General features: G+C 39.1%; 2 protein-coding genes across 3 annotated transcripts in view; one reads left to right on the plus strand and one right to left on the minus strand.

Annotated features, from left to right (window-relative positions):
• The first annotated feature begins 357 nt into the window (after positions 1-357).
• LOC132774080 (uricase-like) overlaps positions 358-27,334 on the plus strand; it is a 49,306-nt gene continuing 22,329 nt past the window's right edge. Inside the window, exon 1 of the mRNA XM_060773833.2 lies at positions 358-458. Within this exon, the coding sequence (XP_060629816.1) occupies positions 429-458 (30 nt within the window). The 5' untranslated portion in view covers positions 358-428. The remainder of the gene's footprint in view (positions 459-27,334) is intronic.
• On the minus strand, positions 16,102-27,205 carry DNASE2B (deoxyribonuclease 2 beta). 2 transcript variants are annotated; one of them, XM_060773832.2, is made up of 6 exons: positions 27,078-27,205; positions 23,852-24,029; positions 20,527-20,608; positions 18,494-18,655; positions 17,841-17,975; positions 16,102-16,926 (listed from the first exon to the last, which is right to left on the minus strand). In XM_060773832.2, the coding sequence occupies exons 1-6, from the start codon at positions 27,185-27,187 to the stop codon at positions 16,565-16,567; spliced, it is 1,029 nt and encodes a 342-aa protein (XP_060629815.2). In that variant the 5' UTR covers positions 27,188-27,205; the 3' UTR covers positions 16,102-16,564. The 2 variants fall into 2 exon arrangements, with proteins under 2 accessions (XP_060629815.2, XP_060629814.2); XM_060773831.2 differs by having other exon boundaries at positions 17,841-18,041.

Consider the following 27,334-nt stretch of genomic DNA (forward strand, 5'->3'; position numbering starts at 1 on the left):
CTTCCTTGTAGTCACCATCATTACGATAAACCCCTATGAGGTCAGGAGCCCCAACTTTATTAAGGGGGCCAGTCATTTGTGAGGAAGTTACATCCTTGGTGCAGGTGTATGCTGCTGATTTATGTTAAATCAGAATTAGTTGCCCTGCTACTATTTTCAAGGATGGTAAAGCAGGATCAGGAAGCATCTCATTTCTTCTCTTCTTCCTTTTCTCCTTCATTAACATTTCTGCCTGTAGCAGGAAAAAATGCAATTCAATTGAATAAAGTGTGCAATATTTACATCTGTCAGGCCAACCCCCTCAGTCCTTGCTCCACCTTACACATTATGAAGATGACACCTTTTTATAAAGCACCAGAAGCAACATCTATAGCCAGCAGTCACTGTGAGTCGCTATTACTTTCCAGTGCCATCTCCAAGAGGTGAAAATGCAGAGAGCACCGGGGTGCCAGGTTTCTGTAAGTTTGAACTTGCCTTTAAAAAAAAAAAGTAATGGATATATGAGCGTACCTATACATAAACACAAAGGTGCGCTTTAATTTGATGCTAGGCAGATTTTATACTCAGTATTTGGCAGTCTGTGAATCTAAAGGTATGTGGGGAAAGGCATTGTGGTGTGTAGAAAAATTAAACTCCAAAATAAATCATGCTATAGTTTTGCGTGAAAGTAGTCATCAGTTTAGAATGGGAGGAATTTTGAAATGTTATTGGTGTTTGTCTCTATTGTGTTACCGTCTTCGAATCTTAGTTTTCAAGTCATTAAGGTTTTATTTAGTGGGATGTTCTGAATGGGGTCTCTTTCCAGTATGGGCCATTTTCCTATGTGTTTGCCTGGAACTCCATTTCATCTCATTTGAGTATCAATTTGTTTTTGTTTTTTTTAAGTTTGAGACATATTTCCCTGCCTATACCTGATTTCTGTTAACATATAGATTTATAAATGCAGTTTATCCCAATTGCATCTTGTCAGATTTATTTAATTCAATGTGCGATTGCAAAATGACACTGAAAAATTTGGAGAGGTATAAAATCCAAAGGGTACTTTATTTCCCTATTTGTCTATTAGTTCACAAGCTGTGGATCAGGTTTGTTTGCTTCAAAATGCAGAATGAACAAAATTCTTGAGCCTCATCAGGTCTGAGCAGTGTTTTCTTCGGCAATCATTCATGAGATGCTTATTTTGAAGTATCATTGTGCAGACTCTATGGAAGCACCTATGATTAATTCATTTTATGGATACCTTCCTGGCCATGTGTAGCTTTTCTTTATGCATCTTCAGCCCCTTTCCCATGGCACTAGGCCATGTGCATGAATGAAATCGGTTTCATATCTGTATTCTGTTAAGATTGTATGCAATGCAGTTGTGAGTGTGTGTGTGTAGAGAGAGAGAGTAATTGTAAATGTGATGTAAAGAAATAACAAAAATTCATTGATGAATTAGAAGCCACAAACTAGGGCCCCTTCCACTCAGCTGAATATAATCCCACATTATCTGTTTGATCTGGAATATATAGCAGTGTGGACTCAGATAACCCAGTTCAAAGCAGATACTGTGGGATTTTCTGCCTTGATATTCTGAGTTATATTGCTGTGTGAAAGGGTCCTGGGATATACGGCAGTGTGGACTCATAACCCAGTTCAAGGCAGATATTATGGATTATCTGCCTTGATATTCTGAGTTATATGGCTGGGTGGAAGGGCCCTAGGAGAACTTAACAATTTAAGATGCATCAGATACCTAATTCTTGAAGGGGAGGTGGATACTTATTAAAAGAATCTCTACTGACACACAAAAGTGCCACATAGGGTAGAAGGAATCTGGTTTGACTAAACCCTTGGGATAGGCACATTTGCTATGCTAATTTTTCTAATAAAACAGGTTGCTAAGCACACTGGTGCTAGGACTGCATACAGCCTGATTTTAGAAAATCAGCAGGTGGGATGTCTCCAAAGCAGAAGTCATAAGTAGAGAGATAATGAGACTTTTATGTAGGGGATTTAACTTTTTATCATCTGCTATACTCAGAAATTTAAGCCAAAGGTCTCTTATATTTCTCTTTTTAAGATAGTTTTGGATAAGCCTAGTGCCTCAAACTGGGAAACTAGTTTGTGAATCCATCAGATATAATGAAAGAAGAGTAGGCAACTACTCACTCGCTGGGGCCACGCTCACTTGACTACTGTGTTCCATCTTATTTTTAGAAAAATTAAAAATGTGGTAAATTCCAGAAATTCCCCTAGACTCTCTAAGGGATGTAGTTAATGGTTGAAGAACAATTTGACTGTGGAAATGGGCTTCCTGGAATTCATAGTACTATTAAGCAAATCAATTACTTTGGTTTTCAACTTCTACTTTACTTTCCGGTTTTAAAAACAGCTGATCTGGGTTTAAAGCAGCCCTGCCCCCACCTCAAAACACACCAAAATTAGCCTCATATACCCCAAAGCATAAATGCTGCCCAACCTTGCACCCTCCAGCTGCCTTGGACTACAGTTCCCATACCCGCAATTGGCATATCATTGGGCATGGTGGCTAAAGGTGATGGTAGTTGTAGTCCAACATATCAGAGAGTGCCAAGTTTAGAAGGTTTATAATACAGATGGCCTTTTATCGTGAACATTAGAGTTTTATTGTGAACATTAGAGTATCCATACCCCAGCTGTCCATATCTACATCAAAGACAGTGTTTTCTAGGTACAATACAACCCTCTTATCTGCAGACTCAAAATCCATGGTTTCACTTACGCATGCACCTAAATATTCCCTTCCAGAAGTGGGCCTCTCTACGTCCTCCAGTGCTACTGTATGGTATCCTTCTGGCTCAAGTATAGTCAAAATATAGGGTTGGTTATTTTTCCCTATTTCAGGTACCAAAAGGGGGTGAGGGATGCCTTATGATTTCCAGGATCGTACTATATAATGATATTTGAGTGGCAACAAGTATCAGTTTGGTCGACCAGTTTCATTCCCCACCTCTCATTTTAGTTAATATAGATTTAAGTTGGGATGGACAACTTCAGTTGGCTCACATGCTAATTTTCTTCCTGGGGGAACTACTATGGAGCACATGACATTCTCATATTGAACAAGGAAATGACTGGAAATTTAATGGGAATCTCCATGTTCAGAAACCATGGATCTCTGAACACTACAGAATGGGTGCATGTAATGGGGAAATATGCTGCAATCTCTATTTGTCCTGATTTCAGGCTTCTTTGAAGTGTCTGACGACAACTGAGGAAAGTAGTTGAACATGAGCTGATTCATCAGGAAAGTTTGCTGTAGGGATGAGCAAAAGTAGGTGCAGTGTAGTAGCCCTTGGTGCTCCTACACTGAACTATGAGAAAAGCTGATCTTCCTTCCCTAGAATCTTCCCAGATGAGCAGTATTATGGAAAAATCAAAATGCAAGGAATGCTACCTCAGAACATAGGACAAAAGTAAATAATAAATGGAGTTTGTAATACTCTAATCCAGTGGGTCTCAAAGTGTGCTCCGCGGAGCCCTTGGGGCTTCGCAAAGCATCCTGAGGGATCCATACTTTCCTCCTCTTCATCTTCCCTTCTCCCCTCCCCACCTCCCTCATCCCCAAAAGCCTTTTCCCCCTTGCCAACAGGAGGCCCCTGATGTTGCTCCTATTATTATTATTATTATTATTATTATTATTATTATTATTAAGACTAGATGGCCATCTGTTGGAGGTGCTTTGATTGTGTTTTTTCTGCATTGCAGAAGGGTTTGGACTGGATGGCCCCTAGGGTCTTTGACTGAAATGCTGTTATGTTTATATTGGTTAAAATTGTTCTTCATTGAAAATATTGTGTTCTTTCCATCTTTCCTTTTTTTTATCTTTACACTACTAACGAGACATGTGCAGTGCACATAGGAATTTGTTCATGTTTTTTTCACACAAACACTCTCCATCCATCTACCACTGGCCTGGCCCATCTGTCAAATTATAAAACACAATGTGTCACAAAGTTTGGATTGTTATAGGGGTTTTGGGCTATATGGCCATGTTCTAGAAGCATTCTCTCCTGATGTTTCACCTGCATCTATGGCAAACATCCTCAGAGGTTGTGAGGTCAGACCTCACAACCTCTGAGGATGCTTGCCATAGATGCAGATGAAACATCAGGAGGGAATGCTTCTAGAACATGGCCATATAGCCCAAAAAACCTATAACAACCCAGTGATTCCAGCCATGAAAGCATTCGACAATATATTGTTACAAAGTTTGCCCATGCCTGATACACATACACATATACATATATGTATGTGTGTATGTATACGCACACACACACACACACACACACACACACATTTCTTGGGCCTCCATGAGAAACATTTGCTTCAAAAAGGACTCCACGACAGAAAAAGTTTGAGAACCCCCACTCTAATCTATTGCTGCTGCTGCTTCTGATGATGATGAAGCAAGGAAGCCCAAATTGTAGGCACAACAGATTAGCTGCTGTAAGCATCTATTCTCAAATTGCTGGCAAACCTGTAACGGTCTATGAATTACTAGCAATGAATCTGTGACAAGAATATGTGATACTCTTTTCTGGTTCATGTGTCCGATGTTATGTTCCTTCTCTTCTGTATTTGTTTGGTGGAGTCAGTGGCCCCAACCACTTGCAGAATAACTTCCAGAACGTAAAACTGGAAGCAACTTCCAGTTTTATTTTAAATGTTTTAGTGTGGTTTTCCAATAGAGTGAATCCCATAGAAAGACTTGGAAGCAAAAACAAGTCGCCCAAACTTACCTAGTTGCCCATCTCTCTTCTATTGCAATCATATTCTATTCCGTTCTCCAGTGGAAGTTTAAGAAAACAACCTCATTTATTTTCTGTCAGCTGCAGAACTGTGTTGAATAACTTGGTCTTAGGTTATTTAGGGCCGCCATATCTCCTCTTATTATGATTATCAGGTGATAGCAAAATTATAATTGGAATAAGGATACAAATTTACGTACCCAGAAATGTCTCAATAAGATCTCAAGTGGAAAATTGAAACAAATAATTCAAATCATACTGCCAATTGAAGCAGGAAAAAAATTATACATTCTTCTCCAACTATAAAGAGAGCAAAAAGTATCTGGCTTGTTTTTTTCTTGAAAGGTTTTCCCATTCAGGATTATTTTTTCAATATCTCTGCGGCTGGATCTTCTATCACTCTTATGGATTACTTCAAGAGCTCAAAGGCTGGAAAGCTTTTGTGGTGTCAACAATCATCTTTCATATAAATGCTATAAAGTGGAACTGGGAAGGTATTGACATGTTGTTTTCAAATGAAGAAAGGAAACATTAAGAAGAGATTTTGATATAAGTGAAACAACCCCAAATATGAATTAAAAATATGTGAGTAAGTATGACCTAATGGTTTGAATGTCAGAGTCCTGGATATCAGAGTTCGAATCCCAGTAAGACATGGAAACCCATTGGGAAATTTTGAGCAAGGCACACTCTCTTAGCCTAAGAGGAAAGCAATAGTAAACTTCCTCTGAATAAATCCCCCCCCCCACACACACACACATATTAAAAATTCTATGGGAAAATCACCATAAGTTATGTTCAACTGTTGGCATATAATAACAAAATTAAATTAAAAGCAAATTACTTTGTACTAATTTAAATAATTTTATGCATGCTTTGAAATAAGGAAGTAGACATATAATGAATTAAGATGACAGCAAATATAATGAAATTCTCCAGTCACCATCCAGCGTTTTATATTTGGACAGGAATCTTATACCTGTTTACTGAGAATAAGTTGAATTCACCTCAGTGGGAATTACAAGTGAGTGCACATGTACAGGATTGCGTTGTCACATTGTTTGGACCCTGTCAACATAAAATCATAGAATTATAGCGGTGGAAGACACCAGAATGGCCATCTAGTCCAAACTCCTGCCATACAGGAATATACAAATAAAGCAAACCTACGAGATGCATATCCAACCTTTGTTTAAAGATCTTCAAAGATGGAGAGCCTACAACCCCCCAAGTCAGACTATTCTGTTGTCAGTAGAAAGTTCTTCCCAATATTGAGGCTCATTTCTTGTAATTTGGACCTATAGGTTTATGTTTACGTTCTCAGAGCAACAGAAAACAAGCTTGCTCTGCCTACATCAGCAATTCCAAATCTGTAGTCCGTGAACCACGAGTGGTCCACAAAAACTAAAATATGGTCTACGGCCTCACCGTTACTATACCGTTGTAATGAGAGTTAGTGTTCTCGTGAAACCCTCTTATAGTGATGAGGCTTATTAAATATGGTTTTCTGTGGATGAGCAGATGGTGACTACTGGATGGCATATGTTCTGTATCAGAAGCTAGAGCTGATGTGGTCTATCCAATGCAATTTTCTGAATTATGACCCCAAATAAACCAAATCTAAAGTTGACCAAAATTTGATTCATAACTCTTTTGGTCCTAATGTTGAAGAGTGGTCCCTGGTCAAAGTGGTTCCTGGTCAAGTGGTCCCTGGTCAAAAAAAGCTTGGGAAACACTGGCCTACATGATATAACTTCAGATACAGCTGCCATATCACTCCTTAGTCTTCTCTTCTCAAAGGCAAACATATCCAGTTCCCTACGCCATTCCTCATAAGGTTTTCCAGAGCTTTATAATTTTGGGTGCCCTTCTATAGACATGTACAGTTTGTCAATATCCTTCTTGAATCGTGGGGCCCTTAATTGGATACAATATTCAAGGAGAGATCTGACCAAAGCAGGATAAAGTGGAAGCAGGTTTCACTGGGGTTTTTTTTTTGTTTGTTTTTTTTTGGGTGGGGGGTTGGTGCATGACATTGTTCACTCAAGTTTAGCTTGTGGTCTGCTAAGACCTCTTAGGTTCTTTTCACATATACTGTTTTCAAGCCTAGGTGACACCCATCATATATTTGTGCTTTTCATTTTCCTGCCTAGATGCAGATCCTTAGAAATGTTGAAGAAAAAGACACATCAAATGTAATAATAAAATAAATACTGTATAGATTACCCAGCAATAGCATTTGTTCACTGAAGAAGGGTCAATGTAGGTATCAGAACCTGGGAAGTCCCAGCTTGACAGGACTCAAACGTGTGAATTGGCTCCTAGTAGTAAGAATTTGGCCAGCTTTGTTATCTTCAAATGTGACTTTTATCCAATGTGTTCTATCCCATTAGACTGGCGAGAGGCATGTCATTCCCAAACATCCACAGTTTTCAAAGGGGCACATTAGCTCAAATATTGCATAAGAGCACAGGCTCCCTTCAGTGATGACTAATCTTTCTTTTATTGTAGTGGTCTGCTGTGTCTCTGCCATGTGGTTGTGGTTTCCAAGTTGCAATTGGAGAACAAGAATTGAACTTGGATCACATGGAATAAATAGGAGGTGAGGCTGCTGCCCTTCTCCCTCACATTGTAGTAGAAGAAATATTCCCTTGAGTTGTCCTTGACAGCCTGAATTTGGCCCAGTATAATCTGTTATCTTGTGTTGTTGTATGCCTTCATGTCAATCCCAATTTATGGCAAATCTAAGGTGAACCTATCACAGGGTTTTCTGGGGCTGTGAATGTGTGACTTGCCCAAGGTCACGTAGTAGGTTTCCATGGCCAAGAAAAGAATTGAATCCTAGTTTCCGGAGTCGTAATTCAATACTCAAACTACACCATACTCGCTCCATGACTTGCCTTACCTGTCTAACAAGTTGCAAAGAGCTGAGTCTTTTGACTGACTCTTTAAAGAAATAAGTTGGCTGCTTCTCTGTGCTTTTTGTTTCTAGGTACAGGCTCTCCGCCCTTTTCATAATTCCACTTCCGGATGAGTCCTTTGTGCAAGAAATTGTTGACTGGTAATCAGCAAGTTGATCTCCCCACCAAACAGAGATAACATGGTACTTTTGTTGTGAACCAGAAAGGCCTTTGTAGTGCTATTGTAGAGATCTGTTAAGATATTCACACAATGGAAGAAAACAGATCAGCATGTTAGTGAAATTGGCTCTGGGGTGAGGGAGAGCCAGCATGTTGTAGTGGTTTGAGTATTTAACTGTGACTCTTGAGACCAGGGTTCAACATCATCACTTGACCATAGAAACCCAGTGCATCATCTTGGATTAGTCATATTCCCTCAGCTGCAGAAAAAAAGCAAAGACAACCCCTCCACCCTGGAAAAATCTTGCAAAGAAAGCCCTGTGATAGATTTGCCTCAGAGTCACTATGTCAGAAATGACTTGAAACCATCCAACTGTATTGAGGAATAGTGGAGTGAATAGAATAGTAATTTGGAGTATCACTTTCCAACTTCCCTGCTCTATTCCCCTTCTAGTCTAGATCTGATGATGTTGACGACGATGATAACTTTATTTTTATATCCCGTCTCCATCTCTCCGAAGAGACTTGGGGCGGCTTACATGGGGCCAAGCCCAAACACATACAGTTAAAAACATAGCATATGATATATAAACAAAACATTATACCAATAGTAAGACAAGCATCATAAGCAACAACCAAAAATACTTTGTCTCATGTGGGGGGGGGGGGGGGGCTGGTGTGCAAACAAGGTAGAAAATAGGCTGGTCAAAAAGGTGCATAGATCATATAGCAATGTAGGGATAAAGCATAATAACAGGGTCATTATAGCTTGAAAAGTGCAGTAGTCAAATACAGGGACTTGATTTTAGGCCTTGGTTAAGGATCTGTTTCAGGTCTGCACATGCTCATTCATAAGAAACGTCTATCCTATGTCCTCATCCTTCCATGACTTTTAAAATAGCCAGGGGCATTTTTATTCAGTTTGTATGCATTTTCTTAAAAGTATTTTTTTTTGTTTGCAATTTCCCCTAATGTACACATTCTCCCAATCAGTTTGCATCAATATATATGCCATTTTTAAATGTAGGACTGCATTGATAATTCACAGACAGGTGTAGTCCAAAGAATGTGTTTTGCAATCAGTGTCAGATTTATACATACTCTAAGTAAGATTTAATTTAAATAATTTTTTAAAATATTCCTATGAGTATCCTGTTCAATATTTACGAGATCATAATTCAGATTTATGAGCTCGTAACTTTTGGTATTCCTATTTAAGGTTGTTAATTACCTAATTCCAAAAACCTACTTCTTGAGCCAAGCAGTGTCCCAGCTAAAGGGTTTCCAATGCACTGCAGATCAGGAAACTGTGAAATGACTACTGTTGAGTTCTCCAGGTTGCAAAGTGTGTTGAGACAAGCAATTGAGGAAGAACCTTGTGTAGATCTCTCCAGATTCCTGTCTTAATATGCCCCATGAGCAGATGGGTGCTGTAGCCATCACTTCCCAGTGCCCCAATTCATACAAATCTCAGAAACCTTTTGATTGCAGTGTTATGTGGCACAAGAGACAGGATCATCATAAGTTGGCATCAGCTCCTCCATTGTAGCTGTGGCTGGTGGTACAAGATCTCAGTCTACATTTCTAATTTTACACAGTAGTTAGAAGAATACCCATTATATGGGTAATACTATGTGGGCTCGATATAGAGTTGGCAAAGTGTAAGGTTTCAATAAATCTAATTCCAAACTGTATATTGATCTTCTTTAGGAGAGACAGAGCAGGGTAATAATAATAATAATAATAATAATAATAATAACAACAACAACAACAATAACAATAATAATAACTGTTCCCATCTTTTCACACATGTGACTTTCATGTCCTCCTCTTCTAGACAGATTACAACCCTGCCTTTTTATTTAAATAACATATTATGTTCTGCAGTTTCCATTTACACTTAAGTTCCTAATTTTGTTTGATAAAGATGTGTGGGGCAATATTGGTTTGTAGCTTAAATAGTCAGTCAATTACATTTGTCTTATTGCTGGTATCTTTTCAAGTTATCTCTTCTTTCACCTGTCAGGACTATACTTTAAAACAACTCTTCTTCTCTTCACAAAACTATATCAGATTGTTATTACATAGCCATAGAATTAGCAGATAAAAGGCTAAGATTTGTAGTTTGGTGAGGTTTTGTTTTTTTTTACTCATTTGCCAGCTGCTCAGGGAAGTATCCAAAAAAATTATAAGTATGAGATTCCATAAAATGAAGGCTTGGCAGTTAAAAGTAAATGCTGCACAGAGCCGATCTGATGGCTCTCAAGATAACTGCTGGCTCAGGATGGCTCTCAAGATAACTGCTGCTGGTTCCACTTAGGAACCAGTCCATATTCCTTTGGCTTTCCCCTGGATTAAGCTGATGTGTGGGGTGTGGGAAGGGGTAGTCTGAGCTAGATTTGGGTTGTCCCCTGTGTTAGAGACAGTCATAACAGCTGGGCTGGTTTCTAAGTGGAACTGGTGGCCACTGTCTTGACAGTCATCCCACACTACTTGAACCAAGGCGGCCCAGGAGTGTGAGGGGATAGTCCCCTCCTGTCCCCTCCCATGTTGTGTCAGTTGTCTAGCTGCCTCAGCTTTTCCTCTCCCCCTCCCAGTCCTCTTAGCAAGCAATGCACATGCTTACATCAGCCAGTGCACCCCAAAACTCCAGTGATAGGGGTGTTGTTGTTGTTGTTGACATGGGGGAAAGGGAGGGAGTCCAGGATGCTGTATTGAGTCCACTTCATAGGTTAGTGTAGAAGGGCCCATAGTTAAGGTGATACATTGTTATACCTGTTGCATGGTGTTTTGACTTCCAGGGGGTCTTTTTCTCATTGAAATTGTGGTTTAAGGAATTGGAAATTATGAGAGGTGATGGAAGCAGAAGCCGCTTGTTACGAAGGCAATAATGAATATGGTGCACTCTCCATTTCCACTACCACCTGGCTCTGATGAATCTTATAGACTGGCCCTAGGGACAGAAAATATTCAAGTGCACAGAAGCCCTCACAAAAAGGGATACTGGGCTGATGAAAAATTTTCACAGTTTGGAATTTATGATATGCAAAATTTGCATTTGGTTGTTCTGCACAAAAAAAATATTTTTTGGTGAAAGAAATCAGCATTTTCTTCACAGAAATATGATGCCATTCCATGCATAGAAAATGTGGTTTTCTGTACACACACAAAATACCACATATGAATTTTGCACCAACCCAAACTGCCAATAGTACTTGCTCAGAAACACTAGCTGGAATTATTCATTGTTTTTATCTGGGAAGAGAATTTGTGAAGAATTGCATCCTCAGTGGACACAGAGAGAATGAATTGTGTGTATATATATATATATCGGCTGATGGAGGCAGGTGCCAGGAGAATGAGATGGAACAGAGTAAGTGTTAGAATTCTGAGAAAAAGATAGTAAGTCAGCAGTGGCTCTAGTCAGTTTGTGAAGTAGGGTTGCTGGTGTATCTCACCCTCCACATTTTGTACTTCAGTTTTAATGGACACTGGTTGAAACATCCAAATATTTGATTTCTCTTCTCACAGCAAAGTAGCAGACGAGTGACATGGATCTACTGATCATACAACTTGCTTGGATTCAAAGACTCCCCCCTCCCCAATTTTTTTTCTTAGGACTTCACCACATTAGTCTTCAGCTCCATCCTAGGACGTTTGCAGAACAGAGCTAGGACGGAGCCAGACAGAGCCCAGCACATAACACTGGGCGATTTCTGGTGGGGCTCTGTCCTGGCTGCATCCTGCAAGCATCCTAGAACGGAGCCCTGAAAACATGGGAGGCTTCACATGTTCTCATCTAGTAAGCCAGGGAAAATGTGAAGGGAGGTCAGGTAGTAATGCTTTCCCATGCGGGATGGCAATGCAGGGTGCAGGACAATGGTTTCCCTCGCTGCCTGCTGGATTTGCCCTGCAGATACCCCTGGCTTGAGGACCTCCATCTGATGAGATCATTCGTCCTTTCTTGATATTTTCTAAACTGGATGGCCCCACCTATCTTGCTCTCCAGCTCATGAGAGAGGAAGGGCATGTGTTACAGTAGTGAAGAATTGTAACATATTGGCTTCATCCTTGATAATCAGGACAGAAGTGCTAGCATTTGAAGGACTAGCTGAGAATGCAGATTCTGGAAATGGAGGTAAAGGTCTCCAAGGGACAGAGGATCTGATGCTCTCCCACACACAATACGTTATGTTTGGAAGTCCATATGGGTGCGTATTTGTTTTTGATGACTCATTTAGGACCTTTCCTAGAAGCTATGGTTTTTAAAGGCAACTGTTTCTTTCAGATGAAAATAAGGCTCTTTCTAGAAACAAGTTTTGCCCCATAGCAGTATTATTTAAGTGGGGAGAGGAATATCAACTGCTATGGCTGACATTGAATACATGAAGTCAGATCTCATCCCCACACAAAAGCACTTTCTCCTCAGAAGCCATTATACAGGTTGGGCATCCCATCACTAAAATTCTGAAATCCAAAATCTGAAATTGTTCACATGAGTAGGTGAGACAACAAAATCTTTGCTTTCTGATGGTTCAATGCACACACACTATGTTTTGTGCACAAAATTGTTTAAAGTATTGTGTATAAAATTAGCTTCAAGCTATGTATATGAAGTGTTTCATAAAAAATAAATTAATTTAGTGTTTACATTTGTGTCCCATCACCAAGATATTAAGTTAATGTACATATTTTCAAATACAGATGTTCCATTTGTTTTTACAAAAAATCTAAAATTCAAAACACTTCTGGTCTCAAGTATTTGGAATAGGGGTTCCTCAACCTGTATTGCTTGATCTTACTCCAGATTCCTCAGAGAGAAGGCGGAAGGAAGTCTTTGCTAACTTCTTGTGGTTGTTGGGTATGTCATTGCTCTACTTAAAAAAAAAAACTTCTGTGGAATTGTTGTAAGACAGAGCTCAGAAAATTGGATTAAATGTGGCCTTTGACACTACTGAACGAAGTCATGCTAATCTAAGCTTACAAGTGGCAAAACATGCTGATAATACTAATTATCTAACTAACTGATAATTACATGCTGTAATATTAAAATGTTAGATCCAAATTGTTCACTGAGGACACTTCAGTGGAAATGTTTTTGTTTATTTATCAACTTTAATAGTTTTCAATAAATTTGCAGTAATAGTTTAAATAACAATAAATTCAAAACTGCAATGAAAAGATAACAAAAGAAAACAAAATAAAATTGCAGGAAAAAAGTGGTGGATCAATGTCAAAGATCTACATTTAGCAAGTAAGATCAAACAGAAAGGAGACATCAATAACAACAACAACAAACAGATCATTTTTTTCCCCACTGTAAGGATGTGAGAGAGAATATCAACTTCATCTCTGGGTGAAAGGAGGAAAATTTCATATTTCAAGGACTGCCACACACACAATCCTATCTCATTTGGGTTAATAGGAATCTAAATGACTGTTGGCAGGTGAAGTTGGACCTGATCATAAAGCAGTGGGAGAGATCTGCATGAGCTATTTGACATCTTGACTGAAAAAGAGCTCATGCATTTTTCAAAAAACTTGACAAACCAGTGGCTATACTGAAGGGGGATTCTTGGGGTTGTCAAAAATAATTTTCCCAGGATCTGATACACACACATCATATTCTTAAAAATACACTGAAATTCACGGGAGGCATTTAAATGAATGTTTATGAGAATTGGGTTTAAAAGTCCACATAAAACAACATTGTTATTTCACATGACCTTTTTCTACCACACATTTTTCTAGGTACAGACACATCTGGAGGAAGCATTTCCAAGCTGTTTATATACAATGAGCAAGCAAGCAATTCAGTATTATAGGTTGCTAAACAAATATGTTTATAATTACTTCAAGCAGGGTATTTGCCAGGCTTATAAAAATCCAAATTTATGTTAAGCAGTCACATTTTCTGAATTAACATCAACCTTTTAGTTCTGTGTTAAGAAGCAACTGTGCAAATGATGCAAGCTTGCTTATACTTCCAGCATGTGTGATGCTATTATTAGAATATTTTTATATTGTCATTTTAGCCTAGACCAGAACTAGCTGGGAAAATTGGAACCTCTAGTCCCACAGACTACTCTTTTCCTAACAAAAAACAAACACCCAATGCTGAATTGCATCCTCTGGAAATCAATAAGGAAAGAGCTATATTTGAATGTATCAGAATATATTGAAAGATCTGTACAACATATCCCCCATCCTGATCTATTTCTGATGAATTTCCAGAATGATTCATGATTTTGGGACCCTAATGACCTCATCAGATGGGGTACGTTTTGGCAACATGCACCGGTTTGTCTATACTTTTACGACATAGCCTAGCCCATGTACAGCTACTTCTGGTGGGGCTCTGTTGCAAAAGTATAGATAAACAGGCACATGCCACCATGGTGACAACATGGGAGGTTTCCTGTATGGTATTGGATCAATGGAGGGAAGCCAGATGCTCAACAATTCCCCAATGGGATGGGGCCATGAGTAATTTAAGCAATGCAGGGCATGAGGACACAGGTTCCCCATATTCCCCGATGGGCAGCGCCAATTTCACAATGATGTGGTGATTCCGGCAACCCATCTGATGAGGTTGCAGGGCCAGAGGTAGACTTTGGGGAAACTCCCCCAGATTCAGATACTGGGGTTAATTCTTGTATCTATCTCTGTTATCTCAGTTTCTTTTCTACTTCTGAGTGTTCCCATAGATCAGTGATGGGCAACCTTTTGAGCTTGGTATGTCAAAATTTGCCAAAAACCTGAGCATAACTTGGGTGGGGTGTCAACTTTGAGGAAAACCCCCCCATAATTTTGCAATATTTATAGTTTAAATAAGAAAAATGTATATTCCATGCTGAGGTATGGAGTGAACGATGCTCAAACGTGCAGATATTAAATTTGTAGAGCGTTTTACAAATTTAAGGATAGAATTAGATTGGCTCTTATGAGGTGTACTTCTCTGTATGCGGCTGCATGTGGCTGCCTGTCATCAAAAATAGCCATGCGTGTCAGTGCTGACACGTGTGTCATAGGTTCACCATCACCATAGGTTCACCTATCATAAGGATAGAATTAGATTGGCTCTTATAAGGTGTACTTCTCTGTATGCGGCTGCATGTGGCTGCCTCTAATAAAAAATAGCCATGCGTGTCAGTGCTGACACGCGTGTCATAGGTTCACCATCACGGCCATAGATGAAGCGCTGAATGGGCATCTCATCATGTAGCTATGGAGGTTTTTCTTCAACCTTCTTTCCTTTATTATATTTCTGGAGAGAGGAGGAAACACCACTTACAACAGACTTGAAGGAATAAACTATTGAAACCATATTTCAAATATGGACAATGACTGGATGCAGGAAGAACCACTACAAGTTGTGTATTCCAGGAACATAATAGTCCAGCATTTACTGGGACTTTTGGTTCACCTGGAAGAGCCTTTTTTCTAAGCACCAATTTCTCTTCAAAGTGATGGACCCTTGACCAATGATCGTTTGTGAGTCATAGGCTTCCTCTCCATTGAGAATTTAGAGGAATAAAAATAGGTTGTAGCCAATGAGCACAAATATGGCACCAGTCCCTGGCATATTAGAAAAAACCTGGTGGTCCCACACATCAAAAAACTTCTCTTAATCTCGAAACCTTCCTGTATCAGCACCAGAATATTTTATTCTCTGAGAGTATAACATAACTCTAGCTCATATTCAATCTCATCTTCTTCTTTTTTAAAGGAAAACCCTGTTTTTGTTTTCTTTTCTTCCTTTCTTTTTGCCTTTGGCCTGGGCTACCATCCAGTATAAGTAGAGGCTGATCCAAGAATTCGTCAGGAAGTAGGAATGTCACCTGAGGCAACATCCAGTAGTATGCCTGAACATATGCATATAATCATATGTGTGAGGATGAACAACCACAGAGGATTTGGAAGTGCTGGTAGTCACACTCTGTGCAGGCTGGCATACACCAAATTAAGGTAAACTAAGCTCCCATGTGAGCACAGTGGATACGCCTTGTAGAAACAAATTCTCCTTAGAATTATGAGGTATATGGCTCTTGGTTCTAAAGCCATTTCAGAGTGAAACCAGATTTTTTTGCCTCTGGTAATGCAGAACCAGTTTAGGAATGAATACTCACTTTAGCCCTAGGACAAGGATCAGGTGTAGACTGGACCTAGGACTTGAGATACACTTTAAAAATATGTCACTCTCTTAATTTGAACATCACAAATGACTTGCTTAAAACCAGTGGGAGTTTTGATCACTTTTATTTTATTTGTACTTTCTTTTGGCATTATTGACAATTTGTAACCCAATCAACACTGCCAAATAATGAAGTTTGAAACTACATTATATGGCCGGTATAGATCCAGCTCGAGGCCCCATCGACACTGTACATTTAATGCAGATCAAACTGTATTATATAGCCAAACTTATATAATGCTGCATTATTTGAGTCTACACTAACCATGTTTGATCTGCATTAAATGGTCAGTGTAAATGGGGCCTTAGACCTTCTGAAGTTCCCCATAATTGGTGCAGAGTAAGTACAACATAGGTTTAACCTGCTAGGGCAGTATTGGCAGATGGAGAAATTCTTGTCCACTAGAAATCATATCAGACACTTCTGTTTTTCCAAAACAATGAGGACTACAGACTTCTTTGTTTTTTGTTTTTTTTAATGAAAGGACTGACTTAGAAGTCTGGCAGCCTTGCTACTAGTCTGATGCATATGTGCATGATGTTCGGCAGCAATAATAGCTGAACACCAATGACCTGAAGGCTTTGTAAATATTCTGATTCTGAGTGCAGACAAAGCCACCACTTCTCTTGGCTTGTTGAGCTGCATAGTTTAAGTCTCCAATGCAAGTCCATTGGTCTTCAGGCTTCAATGAAACACACCACTTTGAATGATCATAATAGGATAAGAAGGAAGAATTCCAAGGTGTTTGGATCTGTTTTATGTTGTAGACATGATAAGGAAGAGAACAATTGGAGAAGAGGCGATGTCCTTTGTGCTGCCAGGATTCTATTAGAAAATCTGTTTGCAGTGTCTGTGCCATCCAAGCAGCATAGATGTCTGGTAAACAGAGGAGGAAAAAGAGAAATTATTCTACGACCTCATCAGATGGGAGGAATTTCGCATCCTAGGATGCTTTCATCTCATTTTCTGGACAGAGCTCCATGCCGGCCATCGCATGAGGTTATGTGACTTCTGGTGGAGGCCCCACCCCCAAACGAGGTGAAAGCATCACCAGATGTTCCCCACAACACGGGAGGCTCCATTGGAGTCAGCAGGGGACCTCTACAGGAGGGCGACGCTTCCACCATGTGATGGGGAGAGTGTCGCCGAGAAAGAGCTGTGCTCGGGGCAACAGATTCACACCACTGCCTTGCTCCTTTTGCCGCAATGCCAGTCAAAGCAGGACACTTCATGTTGCCTTTGTGATGAGACCCCTAGGCTTAGCTTCTTAAATATATTTCACTTTCTGTTTTTAGGGATGAGATTTCAGCTGTTTCTTTCAGACTGAACATTTTAAAGAAAGAGAAGATCTTTCTTTAAAAAAAACTTTAAGAGAGCTTTAAGGAAGGAATTAAGTTTGTATAACTTAAGGATATCACAAAACAAGTAGAGTTTTGGAGAGAATTTTCTAGGAGATGTCCTTTATCAAGCCTACACTTTAGCTTTGTCGGCTCATCATTATGACCATTGTCTTGTGAATCTTGGAACATAGATAAAGACAATAAAGGCTTGGACAGTTTTCTGGTTTGCCTACAACAGGTACACTCTCACATCAAGGAAAGATATCAAACATTTTGGATTTTTAATACTTAAGAATAACTGCGAAATACAACTTTACATGGGAGTCATGAAGCCCTCCAGATGTTGGAGGGCTCCCAGCATTCTTCGCCATTGGCTCTGCTGTCTAGAACTTTTGAGAATTACTGTCCAACAACATCTAGAGCCCCACATAATCATTCCCCATGCCATACCTTCATGATCACTATGTGTTTTGGCAAAGCTGAAGAGCATTTCACCCTGGGATGACTGGAGTTTGGTGAGCCGCTGCTTCCAAGGGACTGGAGGCATCTTGGACCCTACACACAATCTTTGCAGATTGAAGAGCTCTGTTTGGAAGGCCATTGGAATGGAGCAGTTGTAAATATTGGGGTTGTAGAATAAGAGTTGCTTATCTGGACAAGATGAAAAGTAGTTCAGAGATGCTAGGTGTACAATAAAACTAGCCCAGTTTTCAGAGAGTGGCTTTCAAACAGGCAATTCTAGCAGAATCTCAAATCTGCTGTACAAGTTGAGTATCTTATCTGCAGTGCTTGGAAACAGAATTGTTTTGATTTTTCACAGATTTTGGAATATCTGTATTTGCATATATGTACATAATGAAATATCTTGTAGATGGTACCCAAATGTAAACATACATTTTTGGAGATGGGACCAAATCTAAACATGAAATTCATTTTCATTACATGTACCTATGAGGAAATTTTGGTGTATATAATAATAATAATAATAATAATAATAATAATAATAATTTGAATTTTTGGAATTCTGGATGAGGAATGGCCAACAAATTGCAGTAGTTACTTAATAGAGTCTGGTCCGTATATACAGAATAAAAAAATATTACCTATTTCTGCAAACTGATTGTGTTGGAATGACAGGCAGAATACTGTCTGTCCATTATATTTCCCACTGGGAGGATATCCATAACCATCTTCAGGAAATGGAGGGAACTCTGGGATACTGTGAATAACCCAAAAACCTTGGGATTGATCCAGGAGCAGAAATCCTGCCACGAAAAAGAGAAAACACAAGGAGATGAGAAAGAAACAACCTCAACCACCCCTCCTCTTCCTCCTCCCCTTCCCCGTCCTCCTCCTCCTCCTCATCTTCCTCCTCAGGCTGAACATGTCTTATCTGGAACTCCACAATAAAAAATGCTCCAAAATTGTCTACATGCATAGTTGAGATAGTGACACTTTTGCTTTCTGCTCATTCAATGCACACAAACTTTGTTTCATGCAAAAAATTATTTTAAAACATTGTTTAAAATTACTTTCAGTTTATGTGCATAGCGTATATATGAAATATAGATATATTTCATGTTTCTACTTGCGTTCCATTATGTATATGTAAGAATCCAAAATACTTCTGATCCCAAGCATTTTGGATAAGCAATGTTTCCCAAACTCTGATCTTCCAGATCTTTTGGACTTTAGCTCCCAGATTGTCCAAAACCACTGAGACTTCTGCAAACTGAAGTCCAAACACTGTCAGGACTAAGGTTTGGGAAACACTGGGATAAAGGATACAACATCTGTATTTATATATCTCCTTTCCCCCAGGTTAGGACTCAAAATGGTTTACAAAGTTTGAAACAGATACAGCTTTATGTTTCATGTCATACAAAAACGAATAATATAATTAAACTAGCAATACAATTGAAAGCAATTCAAAGCATGTCCCACCAAAAGAAAACAGCAAATAAATAGTGTAGCACATTATGAAAGGCTCTTCCTCTCTGATCAGTCAGCTATCAAAGACATACAGAAAGGTCTTCAGCTGCTTATAAAAGGACAGCAAGGAGGGTGCCAGTGTAACTGCCTTCAGAAAGCAGTTTCAGAGGATAGGGACAGTCACTGAAAAGACTTTTGCCTATGTTATCACGACCTTCAAACTGCAATAGCTATGTCCACAAAAGTGTGTGAAAGAAGGCCCTTAAAGCAAATCGGTGCTTTATGGTGTGTCTAATCACCATCCAGGCCTCAAACTGGTTGCAGGATTTTCTATGTAATCATCTGCACAGCAAAACCATTTTCTTCAATACTGGCTTGAAATTGAGGACCCATTTACACTGCCATGTAAAATCCAGATTATCTGCTTTGAACTGGATTACATGGCAGCGAAGACTCATATAATCCAGTTCAAAGACAATCTGGATTACCTGCTTTGGTAGTCTGGATTATAGTGTAGATCCAGCCTGACATACGTGGTTAGTGTAGATGTGCCCTAGGGCTTCAAATGAAGGGTAACATCTCATAGCATCCTCAATATAAAGGATACTGTGAATACATAATTTGCGGTATTTTCTTTAAATCTTCTCCATACATTAATTCCTGAAATTTCCATTAACAATTGTGATTTAATCCTTACACTGTAGTTAGTTTGGCAAGTTCAATATGTAGGTAAGAAAAAAAATGAAAGCAGAGAACTCTGTTCAGAAAAGGTTGTTTCCTATGTGTATAAAATGTTGTTTTTCATGCAAGAAAACCACATGTGAATTTTGTAAACAATGAATCCTAACTTTCATGTAGGCTTTTGAAAACCACATGATTTTTGAAGACTTTATTGCAGTAAGAAGAAAACGCTTCCTTTTAGAAGAAAATAAGTGAATGACTTCATTCTTCCTTTAAAATGAGATTTTCTTTTCATTTTTAGTTCTCAAATGGGATATATGTGTGTGACCCAAGGGGGAAAATGGCTCATTTAAACTTTCCATATGAGCAATGGTTCCAAACGAGGAAGTAAAAAATGATGTGAACTTTAGCTATATGTTACATATGGAATATAGACTGTAGTATAGCTCTAAGTAAGTTCATTAAACAAGAGAAAAGCAATGTTCATCTGAAGAGGCAACAAAGCAGCTCAGGACTATAATACCTTTTGAATGTCCATGTGTCCAACTGTAATTCATTTTGTTAGGTGGCCCATCATTGTAGATCACATAGGCTGTACTGTTCTTCTAAAAAGACATATACTTCAATATTTTACCGAGTTTACTAAGTTCAGAAAGAAACAGAATATAAAAATGGCACTTTTCTTATCCTATTAAGAAAATACACAGAACTTTTCGTCACTACTTCAAAGCTTAAAATAACATCACCACCTAGATAGCAACTCCATAGCTTCAGTGATGCTGAAAAAAAGAATGCCAAAGTGAATAAAAGTAGTATTTTTTTTCTAACGACGATCCATGCAGTCATGCTGTCCACATGACCTTGGAGGTGTCTACGGACAACGCCAGCTCTTCGGCTTAGAAATGGAGATAAGCACTAACCCCCAGAGTCGGACACAGCTGGATTTAATATCAGGGGAAAACCTTTACCTTTACTGTTGATTTCTATTCTTTAAGTTCATGTACAGTGAATGGCAGAATGCAGTTTCTGTTAAACTAACACTTTTCAAAGCACAGTTGGCCCTCTACATTGGTGGGTCTGAATTTTGTGGATTTGATTGTTCATAGATTTGATTAAAATGTTCTCTGTAGGAATCTCTAGGTCCTCCAGTGCAAGTTTATGAACTTCTGGTGGCCATAAAATTGTATTGGAAAACCTAGAGATTCCTAGAGAGGTGTTTTCTCAATTTTTAAAATAGGGGATTTCAATCATGTTTTATTTCTTTGTTCAAACAAAGTTGTACTCTTTTTCACAAGAGTGCTGTGCCCCTAATGTCAGTAAATGATCCTTTGATAGGGGAATTGTGGAATTTGGTTACCACTGGCAGATATAGGAGGGAGATATGACTTCGATGAACATCTTTGTTATCCCCATTTGGTGAATTATGGAAACCTCAAACTGCCCACAATTATCATGTAGTCAGGGGGTGGGGAAAGTTACTGTCCTTGGGGTTGATCTCTGGGTTTTCACCTTTTCCAAGGGGTCACATATCTTGAGGATTGGCACCAACTGGTCAGCCTTCCATTTGGATAGCTTGACTGGCAGCAACCCAATTTTAAAGTTGGACTCCTCTCAGGGGCTAAATTGTTCCTGGGGGAGGGAGCTCTGGGGAGGAGCTAGTGCCCCCACTGCTTCAGCAACAGGTTGGTCATCTCATTGGGTTGTTGCATTTCACTTAGAAACAATTACATAGGTGGCACAATAAAGTTGCCCAGTTTCATCACATATATTTGTGTGTGGCCTCGTTATTCCATTGGTTGATCAGCAAATTGACTTGCTTCAGCAAGACACTGTTTTACATTCTTAAGCAAGAGTGCATTGTCAGGACCATTTACAATGATAATTTTGTTTTAATGCAAGACCTTCAGTCTGCAGTCTGGCTTTCTCAATCAAAATCATCGCTTATGCAATGGCCGTTTAAGTTACAGCAACCCATTGCACAGCAGTCTTCCTTTCTCAATTTAAAATGCATAGACAGATGCCATGTCTTCTATTCTTATAGAAAGTTTAGGTTATACAAGACAAAGCCAGCCCATGCTTGTTCTAGAACATGCTCTAGTATATTTTGAGGGAAAACTGGGGGCTGGTTAGATATCCTCCTCTTGTTGGCCTCAATCCTGAGAGGAACTGGGATATAAAATCCCACCTCTTCTCAGGATTTGGGCATATGTGGAAGGGCCCTTACTTGGGAATATTTTGGCCCCATCTACACTGATTATTTAGCCTGGTAAGGAGATGGATCCGCCTGAGGGCCGTCATAAAACACATGCGGGCTGATCAGCAGTAACCAACAGAAAGCTGCTTAATGCAGCTGTACCACATAACTGAGTCAAAAAACATAAATCCTGCAGCAGGGTTCCCCCCTCCCCTCTCCAAAGCTCCTGACACATCATTTTGATGCGCCAGGAGCCTTCTCCAAAGGGATTGAAGATTCAGCCAGGTCTCTCTGATACGTTTGGAGGTAAAACGGTTCTGGCCTAGCTTACTTTCCGAACGTATCTCTCTTTATGAACCATCTAGGACCTTAAGATCTTCTGGGGAGGCCCTGCTCTCGGTCCTTCTTCATAGATTTGGTTGGCGGGAATGAGGGACAGGGCCTTCTCAGCGGTGGCCCCTCAGCTATGGAACGCCTTTCCTAGGGATATCAGATCAGCTCCCACCCTCCTAACATTTCGCAAAAAAGTTAAAGCCTGGCTTTTTGAGCAAGCTTTCCCAAATGCAGTGTAGTTGACAAGCTCTGATCTTTGGAATGACTGGACAATGTGATTGGATAATGATTTTAGTAATGAGACGCTGAGGATTTATACTTTTATCGTTTTTATTATTTTATTTAATGATATTTATGCAAAATGTTTTAATTGTTTTTGTGTTATTGCGGGCATCGAATTGTGCCATTTGTAAACCGCCCTGAGTCACCCTTGGGCTGAGAAAGGCGGTATATTAATATGTTAAATAAATAAATAATCTAGGGGCTGGGAAGTGAGGGTGGAGGTGGAAGTGCCGTCCCATTCCTTAAGGCTCTTAGAACCCAAAGTTCATGGATGGCAATGGCAATTGATTCCCAGACTCACAGAAGGTGGCTCCAAGAATCAACTTACATAGATCCAACACCTGGAAAGTTCTGGACCTTGCAGTAAGGTCCGTATCTTCTCACATGTTTTATTCATCTGGAGTAAACTGGGAAATTCCAGTTTACTTCAGATTAATTCAGATTAACATCAAGCATCATTTGGACATCTCAGGTTAACCCCCAGTCATTACAAGTTTTCGGCCTGTGTAGAAGCGCCCTAAAAGACTCTGGAAAATCAGGGGTTTTAGTCCTATTTAAAAAATTGCAGCAAACATTTACTGTTGGTGCTATACTCTAGCATAATCTCCAATTTGGTCAGTATATATATTGGAGAGTGTTGCAAAAGAAAGTGTCCACTCCAGTACCTCCTTCTGCAGCACTCTAAGCCCATGGGTGCTATAGGCCAAAAGATCTTGCAATGCTATGATTACATGGCCGTAAAAGTGGTGTCAAACTTTCTTAATTCTACAGTGTAAATGCTCTTTTATGCTGAACCAGATGATTTAAAAAACAAACAAACAAACAAACCCAAGCACACCATCCTTTATATTTGTAGGTGATGATATGTATTGCCTAAATTGTGGTTGTCAGTAGTACATCAAATCATACTTATTTTGTTTCTATAAATTTCATTTAGCATGTCATAAATTATTTTCCTCAATATTATCTTGTGGATTTCAATCCAAATTTTAGAGTCTTTTCTGAATTTTTGGTTTTGTTTGAAATTGATATTACTTGCCTTGGATTTGTAAGTTTGATAGAGTTGCTGTAGAGTTTGTCCAAGAGCACTCTCTGTCATGTTGATGAAATATTCACTCTGTTTCCAGTCTGGAGTCAAGGAATCCATAAACATGTATTCAAGCCCAGTTCCAGAAGTATTATAATGCATATGCTTTGGGAATTTATAAAGAATATACCTAAGTAAGAGGGTGTAAGCAAAATGAAAAACAATAGGAATCAGCAATGACTTACACGTGCATACATGTTAGTCAAACTTTTTGGGGTGCCTTTAACTAGTATTGTGTATGCAAGGCTATATATTTTCATACATGTTGGGAAATTCTCAAAACAGAAAATTTACTCTCGTTACCACTTAAAAAGTATTTTAAATTAGGATATGAGCAGTAATTGGGAGAGTTATGAAATGCACTTTCAGAAATATATTTTGAGTTTCTTTTAACATGAAATGCTTCCTTCTTCTATCAGTCTATGTAAGAATGGTATGTCTATTTTCTGCAAGCAATAGTTTTTATGCAGCAGTTTCAGTTCTGCAATCTCTATGTCAAAAAATGCAGAAACCAAAAAAAGGTTAGTTTAAAAATCAGTAAGCTGAAAAATCTGTTTGGGACTGTGTTTGTTTTTGCACAGTTCCTACTCTCATTGAAATAAAATGCTACTACTTCTCCCCATAACATTTTAATTGTACAGTGTATATGTGTGTGGATACTGCCAGTGCAATTTAATTGAACCTGGTTTTGCTCAGCTGGCATCTTTTTAAAAACAGAGTCTGGGAATATCTTATACCAAGCAATGCATTCTTTGCAACATGTAACATGAAGCCTCATTAGATATTACACCAGGCTTGCTGATTGTTTGAGCAAGCATGAGGCTTTATATAGCATAAGACACAGACATTATAGTATAAGACACAGACAGAAATTATAGTGTACATCTACACATGCAGAAATAATTACTATAATTTACACAGGAATATATTTCATTATAGTGGGGGGGGGGGGGAATGTTACCAGCTGATTTGTGTGCTTGCTCAGTTTGCTGTCTATGGCCCCTTCCACGCAGCTGTGTAAAATCCACATTGAACTGGATTATAAAGCAGATATTGCGGATAATCTGCCTTGATATTTTGGACTATAAGGTTGTGTGGAAGGGCCCCTTGAGATATGTGAGTAACTCTAAGGCAGGGGTCCTCAAACTAAGGCCCGGGGGCCGGATGCGGCCCTCCAAGGTAATTTACCCAGCCCTCGCTCAGGGTCAACCTAAGTCTGAAACGACTTGAAAGAACACAACAATAACAACAATCCCATCACATCAGCCAAAGGTAGGCCCACACTTCCCTTTGAAATACCAATAATTTTATATTTGTTGAAATCGTTTTTCATTTTAATTATTGTATTGTTTTTAAGTGTTTTTTTGCACTACAAATAAGATATGTGCAGTGTGCATAGGAATTCATCCTTTTTTTTTTCAAATTATAATCCGGCCCTGACTATGACCTGGCCCTCTGTTTAAAAAGTTTGAGGACCCCTGCTCTAAGGTTTCTGCTCCCTATTCTTAAGATTATTGCTGAAGTGGACTTGCACAGGTCAGCTCTTCAATACAGCTGACACTTTGAAAACTGAAGATGACCTCCTATATATGATCAAAAGCATATATATGATCAATAACCATCTACCACCTGCTATAGATGGTTATTTACATTTTAACTCTGGATCTGATCCTATAAAGAGCAGGGGGAAGTGGCAGGAATCACGTCTATTCGCTTTAAAGACAGAGTCCCATGGAGCTCATCAATCAATACAGGACTGCTTCTAGTGGAGTTCTTGTTCAAAGTGCTTGGAAATGGGAGGCTTGTGCAGCTGGGGAGAAATTGACTCCACTGTAATCCCTGTGCATAAAAACAGCTAAAACCGGGTATTTTAAATTGGGATGGGAACTGTTGCATTTTAAGGTGGGATAGGAGCTATAGTAAAATTCTCCATTTCTTTTGGAAACGGAAGGCTACTGAACCCCCTTCTACACTACCAAATAAAATCCAGATTATTTGCTCTGAACTGGATTATATGTCAGTGTAGACTGAGATAATCCAGTTCAAAGCAGGTGTGAATTATCGACTTTAATAATATGGATTATATAGCAGTGTAGAAGGGGCTGAATGTCATACTTAGCAGTCCCCCCCCCCCCTATTCTCCTCCTTGTGGGTTGTATCTCGTATTTCAATCATGTTTTATTTCTTTGTTCAAACAAAGTTGTACTCTGCTTCAAGCTGCAAGCAGAAGCAGGTAATAAATGTATTATTATTATTATTATATCAATAATAATAACAATAATAACTATTTAAAGCTCAGTGAGTTTTAGCCACTATCAAAAGAAATCATCCAAGTGACCACCAATCAGAACATGGAGCTTCATTTCCTGATTTTGCTTTGACTTTTCATACATATTCATCCATCCTTCCCTTGGGAAAAAATATAATATAGGTCACATGGATGTTTTCTGTTACATATTTAGATTCCATGTATGAAATGTATGTGTACTTGTCTCTCAGAACACAAAAAACTCAATGAGAGTAAAAACTTCAAGGAGAAATGACTGAGTAATTCTGGGGTGTTTGTAACACTACACAGCAGAGGGCATTATCATCTCCATCCTCTTAAAATAAACTTCCCAATGAATAACTAGCAAATATAAATGAATGAAGGGTGCTACTGTTGTAGAATGTCAAGAGGGGAGATAACAGCCCAAACCATGGTTATGCTGTCAGCCTTTTTGTGGAACTGGTTCAAAATGGAAATGCTAGCTGATTCCTCTCTGTTCTGCAGTCAGCGTTGGATCTTCGTAGGAGGGTGTGAAGGAGAAATCCCTTTTCTAAGTGCTGCAGTTTAACGTACGTGCCATTTGCAATGCTCCTCCTTCCCCGAGGCTTGGAATTATCATGCATAATCATCTTTCCTCTTGATCAAAGGGAAGAAGCCTTCTGTGAATCCATCACTGCTCTGCAATTAGTCATGCTGCAATGATGGCCTATATAGCACAGAATCTAATCAGATTTAGTAACTTACATTTCATTTTCCACAATATAGTTCGAAGGCTAGCTTAATAAGCCTCTAATATTCATTTATTCATTATTTCCACTTATAGTCAAGCGTCTGAACTTCTTTATTTGTATTTTTAAAAAACCTTTTGGTTTTGCTTTGCCATCTTCTAATGCCACCTGTTTTACCTACCAGTCAACCGGCTTGCCATCTTGGTTTATGCAGGAAATGTCAGTTGCCCACATAGGTTGGTTATATCCAAGTAACAGCAAAGACAGACTCCACAGAGATCTGACAGTCATCTTGGTTCCATCGACAGACGGCAAAAAGAGGAAGCACTCAGTACGACTGGCCTTATCTGGAGCTTTCTCTTTCTATTCAGTTTCATTTTACTTTCTGTAGTAAACAAAATGCAATAAAAATGATTGTGAAGTACAGCTGAAACTGCT

Source organism: Anolis sagrei, chromosome 4 (genome assembly GCF_037176765.1).
Source record: "Anolis sagrei isolate rAnoSag1 chromosome 4, rAnoSag1.mat, whole genome shotgun sequence".
In the NCBI taxonomy this organism is placed as follows: domain Eukaryota; kingdom Metazoa; phylum Chordata; class Lepidosauria; order Squamata; family Dactyloidae; genus Anolis; species Anolis sagrei.

Bases quoted from the DNA above. Each gene is read 5' to 3' on its own strand.
- DNASE2B (XM_060773831.2), bottom strand. From the start codon at position 27,187: ATGACTGTCAGATCTCTGTGGAGTCTGTCTTTGCTGTTACTTGGATAT. The intron at 20,609-23,851 runs GCAAGTAATATC...ATGTCTTTTTAG, and splicing joins ATCAAACTTACAAATCCAAG to AAGAACAGTACAGCCTATGT. The intron at 18,656-20,526 runs GTATTATAGTCC...TTTTCGTGGCAG, and splicing joins GACACATGGACATTCAAAAG to GATTTCTGCTCCTGGATCAA.